General features: G+C 37.6%; 1 protein-coding gene across 1 annotated transcript in view; it reads right to left on the bottom strand.

Moving 5' to 3' along the window:
• Window positions 1-8,576, bottom strand: part of MEP1A (meprin A, alpha (PABA peptide hydrolase)) — a 24,124-nt gene that overhangs the window by 6,399 nt on the left and 9,149 nt on the right. The window contains 4 exon segments of the mRNA XM_004674025.2: window positions 1,180-1,395; window positions 4,138-4,287; window positions 5,034-5,255; window positions 7,574-7,749. Coding sequence (XP_004674082.1) covers window positions 1,180-1,395; window positions 4,138-4,287; window positions 5,034-5,255; window positions 7,574-7,749 — 764 coding nt within the window.

The following is an 8,576-nucleotide window of genomic DNA, read 5'->3' as shown; positions in this document are numbered from 1 at the left end:
TAATTAAAAAAAAAAGGAAAGAATATAAAATATCCCCAATAGCTTCTCACTATGATGATATATTGAAACATTGTTTGGGATATATTGTGTTAAATAAACTGCCTTATTAAAATTTAAAAAAAAATTCACATTCAAATCTTAATTATGAATTTGTTTTTCATTATCATTATCATTTAGCTCCACAGGTTTTAGGTTTCCCCTGGGTACAACTGTACTCCAAGTCCAATGTTAGCACTGAATGCCTAATAACAGTTTAGAAACCAAAAGTCAAATAATGACAATTTCATATGATTCCACCTATGACTTCATGCCAGAGAGCTCTAAGTTATGGGAGGAGGTGACAACTTCTAAGGAAGCTTCTACCTTCAGAGTAACAACTTCTCCCGGAAGTGTACAGAGAATACTTCCTGCAGCTGGACTCATTTTATTTGAGATACTTTCATTGAATGGAAAATAGGAAAACTTGCCTCTCTTTTCCTAGTTATGAATGGACCACCAAGGCAAAAACCCTGGATCTTGATTTTACAGCCCAATTGTAGCCCAAGTGCCTACCTTAGCATTTTAAGGTTCTAAAGTCAATGCTGACTTTCATAGAAATACATAAGGCAAATCTGATGTAAGATGATTATATAAATGATTAGAATGAAGTTATGATATGCAAGTGACTATTTCCCACCAACTTTAAATGTAGCCTTCAATTATTTCCCCATACTGAATAACAGTATCTCTCAGTTTACTGAAATAGCTACAAAAAACACTTAAGGTCAATTATTAACCACTCATTCTTCTGCTACATCAATTCCTGATTTCTTTTTCTCTCCTAATTTCCATGTCTGAATCAATAAGTTTCTGTCTTTTTTTCTCCAAATTTCTATTGATAAATGGGTTTACATACTTTGATTGGCCTCCAACAAAATTACATTTTAGCCCCACCTAAATCCTTGAGGCTGCTTCTAATATCTGAGTCGTTAAACCACTCACTGAATGGTTAAAATATGCCAGGCCCTGCATGAGGCAATTAGGGAATGAGGGAGAGGAAGAAAGAGAGAATAGGAGGAGGTTATAAAGCGAGAAGAGTGAAGAAGGGAAGGAAGTGTGAAAGGGAGAAGAGAGAAGAGGAATGAAGTGGGACCCCAGATTTTAAGCCAAATTGGTCTTGCCATGAGTGCTTCTCTGTACCTCGAAAGGTCTTGACCTTGAACAGCTTACGAATATTGCCCGTGCCGTCATCCCTCCTGACCCAGACGACGAGTCTATCTGAAGAATTTCCTGTCATTTTATAGAAAAACTGCAGGCACTGCTGCTTCCTCTTTGGGTAAAGAATCCGAGACTCCAGCAGGGCTGCTTCTTCCACTTTCCCTGAGCTGGTGTTGAAGTACATGGCGTAGCCGGCACCTGTGGAAAGAGGGCCCCAAAGTCCCATCTCTTGCACTCCACACCCCAAGGCCCCCTCTACCCAGAAAAGTGAAATAGTAAACATGGTCATCGTCCAGGCAACAAAAGCTAGAACACTTTTGGGAGAAACAAAAAGGAGGTTCCCAGTAAATTTTCTGTCTTTGTCAACGTGCAGACTCACTGGCTGAGTGAGTCACACTCGCAGTGTGTCAATATCTGTTTTGAGTGTCTTTGGTTTTGTAACTATTTCAAAGAAATTCAAGCTTTAAGTCAAGTTTAAGGGGAGTTAGTGTCTGTGACAGGATTCTCTTCCTCATTGACTTTACCGCTTCAAGTAGCTCATTCCAAGGGCAAGTGTTGAACATTTAGTTGTATAAGAAATTGTCAGGTTCAAAGGTCCAGGGATTAAATATTCATGGTGATAAGATTCAATTTCACCTGCTTCTAGCCTGACAACCGGGTGTGTTTTCAGTTTTCATTGTTATAAGAAGGGGCATTCAAGCCAAGTGAGGGATTAATTAAGGATTTCTCTTGACTAAAGGACAGTTTTGAAAAAAAAGAGGACCCAAAAGTCTCTCCATTTATGCAAGAGCTAGGATTTGCGCAAAGCAGATATCTCAAAACAGCTGGGTGGCTGGCCAAATTCCTTAAGAAACTAGTGCACTTTTCAAAGTCAATTTCAATGAACAATTCCTGCTTATCACGAGTAATTGAAGCTAACTTGGGTATTAAGCCTCTCATCAAATGCTCCACTGCTGCTAATGTAGTTCTAGCTACTCTGGCACAGGTTGTGTTTCATCTGCTCACACATGGAGCGTGTTCGCTTTCTACTGGCAGAAACAATAATACTAAGTAAGCTTTCCACAAAGCTTAATCATATTGCAATCACTCTAATATTACATCCAGGAAAATTCTATTTTCTTGAAATTTTTTCTCAAACTTGAATTAGTAGCCTGAGTTCTCTACATGATGAATTACTGAGTGCTTGAGTTAAAGAAAAAAAGAGCTGACATGGTTAAGAAGATCTCCAGGTGGTCCTTACTCAGGAATATCCATGTAGGTGTACGAAGAAGTGGGAAATTAAAGTCAAATAAATAACTCAGACCTGGGAGTTGGGAATCTGGCTTTTTGCCCCCTATTCACCACGAGGTGTTCATTCATTCCTCTGGATTCCAGTAGAAAGTGGTTTCTACCTCCATAGCATCATTTGAGTTCTTAAAGTCTATGCATCTCCCTGAACATCACCTTGCTCTTATGCAGAGCAAGCTCTCTGTGGTAGAAGCATGGAGGGTGGTCAAAAAAGAGAAATGGCTGACTGATAAAGATTTTCTGGAAATTTTTTCTGGGGTGTAGTCATTTCCTTTCCTATTGAGGTGTCAGGACATTCTTGCAGTAGGTGCCTCTCATATGAAGAACAACTTTCTATTTAGCTGGATATTAGATCATAGCCTAGCAATAAGCTCACAAGAGACAGGATAAGAGGTTATGATGGAAATTTAAGGGAAAACTTCAGACTTAGATCATCCTTTGGACACTTGAGATTATGTGTTTAATAATCTATTATGTGACTTTTATATTTTGCCAAGACTGGAGGAAGAGGTTGATGACCTCCAGGTTTCTCTCTGGTGGCCTGGCACCTGGTTCATTCTGGGAAAGAAATTTAACCAAACCCCACACAGTCTTAGGCTAAGGAACTTCACAATAGTCCAGTTTTTAAAAAGCTATTAAAATCTATAACCACACTTGCTTCTAAGTAGTGCTGAGTTGATTGCCATGACAGGTACATTCTAAGAGTATGCTGAAACATAGAGAATAAAGGAAACTCTGGCAAGAAAGAAAATAAGAATCAGAGGTAAAGCTGCTGGGTTTGCAGTAGACACTCTGAATTTATTATCTTCTTTCATGTTCACTATGAAGTAAGTATCAGTATCTTGATGGTCAGAAAGGCTTACAAAGGCATATACTAAAAAGCAACCATAAAAACAACGCCCCATGGCCAGATTTAGCAAGTGATGGACACACGTCAGCCCTAGTTCTGTTTGACTTTATAGCTTTTTGCAGGGTAGAAAATACTTTTCAACCTATTATATATCTCGAGTTTTACAGTGATGCACCTTTCAAAAAACAAAGAAAGAAAGCAGAAGGCAGAGGATTACAGCTCCATATATATGAAGTTGTACCATATCAACAAGGCAGCTACCAAATGTAAGTGGCTGTTGGACATTTGACTTGTCCAAACTATGACATGCTTTAAGGGTAAAATATACACTGGATTTCAAATATGTGGTTTGCATAAGTGGGGGATATTTCATTAATAATTTTTGTATTGATTATATCTTTAAATGAGAATATTTTAAACACATTGGTTTAAATTGTTAAAGAGAATGCCCCTCGTTTCCCGTTTTATGTGGCTATACAAAATTGTATGCTACATAGGAGTCTTGCATTCTAGTTTTATTGGAGAGCACTACTTATTTACAAAGTCATACCTTATCAACCTTATATCCTATCAGCCATATGTCTATATAATTATTGTGTGGCTTAAGCAAAACTTCTCTTGCATTACTGGAGTTTGAATATTTTTTATTGTGTTCATAAATAAGATATGAGAGATGTCCTTTGTCCTTGTTCAGATTACCACTTTTGATAGATAATATTCCAATCAAAGCAGAGCATGCTGACTGTCATTTCTAACTGAACATGGCGAATTATCTCAACATGTGAACTTTCTACTTTACCAACCTGAGCAATGTCCTGTCAAGGTGTGATCTTCTTGTCCTGGCTGAGAGCTGTCCTGGTGGACCCAGTCAGCATCATCTCTCGTACCCTGAATCATTCCACAGATATTTGTCTTCTCAAAGGCACAGTGGTCCAAAAAGGTATGAGTTGATGCTACAAAAAATAGTTTTGCCACCTGGGTAAAATTTTAAGTCATTTCATTTCAAATAGTTAATGTCCTAGGCCATTAAGGCTTAATTTCAGAGATAGCAGGATAATGAACATTTTATTTCTTTGGTGTTTTCTTAATGCAAATCTTACTGTTATCTCTAAGATCTTAGAATTTGTCAATACAAATGCAGCCCTATCCACTTCACAGCATCAAATGATAGAAAGTTCTATCAACATGTTTTTCTATGGAAAGTGCAGTCATCAACTCCTTTTGATCAAGAACCTGTAATACTGGGCTTTGTACTTAGTTTGTTTTCTCTACATACCCAGAGCATATCCAGAGTGAAATCAAGAGTTTCTGAAGACTAGTGGGGTCATCTTAGAAAATACCCCAACATCCCAGAGCATTAGGTTGCTCTAGGAACAGTTACCTGTAAGGATTTTTGCAAGATACAAAATACTTTCAAGCCTATCATCTATCTTGAGATTTATAGTAATGCACCTGCATCTTTCAAAAAACAGCAGAAGCTAAACAAATACAGCTTCTTACATTGGCCCAATACGTTGAATTTACAAACACAACTACATCATTGATTTTCATTACCATCTTGTGAGGTACCAAATTAAGGTAGTTTGGTATTTTCATGAACTACATCATGAAAGAGTAAAGGAAAGTAGACAGGAAACTTGCAGAGTGAGAAAATGTCCACTGGGACTCTCACCCAGACCTCAGACCCAGAGGTACTCACTGCAATTGTACATTCGATTCAGCCTCTCCAAATCAATAGCACTGAAGTCCAGACGCTGCCCAATGATGGCATTAAACTCAGGGATTTTGGTCGTGATAGTAGGAGCACTTTCATTCTTGTTAAATGAGAAAGGAGCATAGTGCATTACAGACTCGTAGTCATAGGGTGTGTTGAGGTCAGTGATGAACTTGTCATCATAAACGTTAAAATTGTGTTCGAAACCTGTCAGGGAGAGAATCACAGACCCCGTTCAATTATATATTTTCCCCCATCCTACCATCTTTGATTAGCTACTCAAGGAGAAAAAAAGAGGAGAGGATCATGTGTATAGACAATTGGTAGACTATAAGTAAAGTTAACATACCATGAATACTAATATATCATTATCAATACAACATTAATATAATGAATAATTCCACATAATCTTATAATAACCAATATAAAACAGGTTTTAATACATATATATGATATGTAAAGATATATATATATCACAAATCATTATAATTAATTGAAATAAAAAGATTCATTTTATATTAGTTTGAATGGATATAGATGAGGCTTTCAGAAAAAGAAGATTATGTACCAAAGTAAATGGAGCCTCCCTAGTGGTGTAGGGGTAAATCTAGAGATATCATTGCTACTGGTTGAGTTCAACCACCGGCCAGTGAGGTGACCCACATGGCTCAGTAGACCTCTCCTGACCCGCCCGCTGCTCCCCTCAGCAGTGCATTTCAGTAGATCTGTCTGTTCTGCTCCCCACTGTTCTGGTAAATCCTCTTATTTTCTGCACCTCTGACCTCTGGCCTGTACCCTAGTTCTTCTATGCAAAATAAATAAATAAATAAATAAAATGGATAAACATAAAAATGAGGCAGGTGTTCCAAATGGCAGGATTGGGACTTTTAAAATTAGGAAAATGTTCAGTTTTGATCCATTTTGCTAGTAGTCAAGTATGTCAGCCATCAAGAATTCCTGCTGATTCTTGCGGTATTTTAAGCAAGCCACTTGCAACTTACCGGATGTGACTGCCTTAACTTTGGATAAAATCACCAGGTTAGCCCCTTTCGTGTAAAGTATGGAACAGAAAATATTTTTGACTGTGAAAGCCACTTGGCCTGTTTCAATCACCTAACTGTCCCACTACAGCACAAAAATAGCCAAAGACAATATGGAAACAGATGGACATGGCTATGTTCCCATTAAACTTTATTTACCAAAACAAGTGGCTATCACCACTGGCTGCAGTTTTCAGACTCTTACTAGATCTCCAAAGTTGAAATTTTTCCTTAGTGGAAGAGAACAGATTCAGAACACTTAACTGACTTAACACAGAGATGGATTTGAGGAGAGAACTGTAATGATGGTACAAGATGTTCTTAGGTTGTACAACAAAACTGTTATCGACTGAAAAAGAGATGCAATAAAAGTCGTAAATGACCAAGAGAAATAATATTGCCCTTTTATTTTTTTACAATGTACTGGAATTGATGGCTTATTTAAGAACAACTCTCCAATTACAGCAGGCAATTTAGATAGGTGAGTTACAAATACCTTAGCTTTTGTCACTCATGGGTATCATGTTTTTGTTTGTTTTTTTGCACATTAGGAAACAGTTTGATAAACAATTTTTTAGTGTACTGAAAAGCACTTAATTGTTGCAAATAATTAAGGACGGTAAAATCATTTTCTATGTGGAAGGAAGTTTAACAAAAGTAAAAACGATCAAACTTGTGAAGATAACGAACTACATCACAACATGTGAATAAAAACTGTGGTGTCCTTCACAGAGGATGAACTGAGTACAGGGAAAAAAAACAGTTCATAGAAGGGAAGAAGAAAAGACCAGCACATTTTGATTAGCCAGAACTCAGACAATTAGGTAGACCCAAAACAAGGAGTACAATTGCAGACAAAAGAACACATTCTCATTTTTGTTGCTGTTTTGTCCTTAAAACAGCTATCATTATTTTGTTAAGTGCAAAATATTTTTGAGTGTATTTTAGAGTCATTATATAGTCATTTAAACTTCATGTAGTCTCCTATAAGGACAGGAAATGTCACATCCAGAAAAATAACTCTAATATCTTCAGAGACCTAATTTAATTTACTCATTAAGGTAGGAAGATAGCATTTTTGATAGGTTTGAACAAAAGCACTGTGATAAAACAACTCTGCTAATTAACTTTTAGTTGTTCAGTTTCACGTTGAGCCACTCAACTTAAATCACCTCTAAGACTTTTTGCTGGACTAGATTATGATCATACCAGCAAAGTTCACATTTGGCCACAGGAGAGAACAACAAATTCTGCCCTTGATGTGTTTTGTGTTTCCATGGGAGTAGCTAAAGTTTCCCTTAAAGATGGAATTGCCCTGTTCAGTCCAGAGCTGGTCTCAGCAAATGATAAAGATAATAGGAAATTCCTATTATCCACATAATTAATCAGCATTTATTTTCTTCTCACTGCAATTTTTTTGTGCACTTTTTCTTAAGAGGCTAAATCATGTGGCTACCCCCTTTTTATTTCTGGAGACTTACACACCTGGACGAACTTCATTCCACCAAATGTTCACATAATCATCTCGGTCAGTCCTTGACTGTTCATGGTAAAACCCCAGGGCGTGCAGGAGCTCATGTTCTACGATGGCCTTATAGTCACAGCCCAGGCCAATGGAAAGGTTCTGTCCGACATGTTGGTCACCAACTTCAGACCAGCACCTTCAAAGAAGAAAAGAGGGAAATTTTCTCTGAGAGAACTCCGAAATGGCTATAATTCATAAAATTCTAGAACACAAAGTAAATAAGGTACTAAACATTTATCTAAGAAGTCAGCTTTGTTTTTTCTTTTCACCCTTTTTTTCTGACTGATAAAACTCCCCTCCCTCAGAACTCAAGGACTCAATCTATTCAATAGGTACCACTGAGAGGCGGGGACAGGGAATGCATATGCCGAAACAATCTTCAGAAAGAGTTAAAGTCACAAGCATAGTCAAGCCAGGTGGTTTTAGTTCCCAACCTCTTCTAATGAACTTAGCTAAACATCCCTGAAGGAAAAAGTTCTTCTTTCTTGATATACCATATGTTTCTACTCTGAATTGACTATAAAAGAGCAAATCTAGATCAAGAGCTTTTCAAAGAAGTCTAGTCAACAGAGTACTGCAATTTTAAATAGCACCAGGAAACAGGCTGCAATTTAAACTTCAACGAATATGAGCATATATATATATGTCTGTATACACACATACAGACATATATATACATATATATATACACATATATACACACACTATAATTTAAAACATCCAATACTGAGAAAAGAATTGAAAGAATTGAGATAAATCTCCTTGGAGTACAGAGGTCCCAAACAACTCATTCTCTACATAATTTGTTAAAAATGTTGTGTAACGGGCCCTCCCTGGTGGCGCAGCGGGTTAAAGCACTGCACTGAGAAGCTTAAGCCACTTCCCTATGAGTTCGATCCCTGCCTGCCCGGGAGGAGATCCACATGGCGAGGCAGAGGCAGACCTCTCCTGACCCGCCTGCTG

The sequence above is a fragment of the Condylura cristata genome, unplaced genomic scaffold (assembly GCF_000260355.1).
Source record: "Condylura cristata isolate star-nosed mole 26May11 unplaced genomic scaffold, ConCri1.0 scaffold00001, whole genome shotgun sequence".
Taxonomy (NCBI): domain Eukaryota; kingdom Metazoa; phylum Chordata; class Mammalia; order Eulipotyphla; family Talpidae; genus Condylura; species Condylura cristata.
The sequence above is the reverse complement of the archived record's forward strand: the minus strand, read 5'-3'. Positions and strand labels throughout refer to the sequence as shown.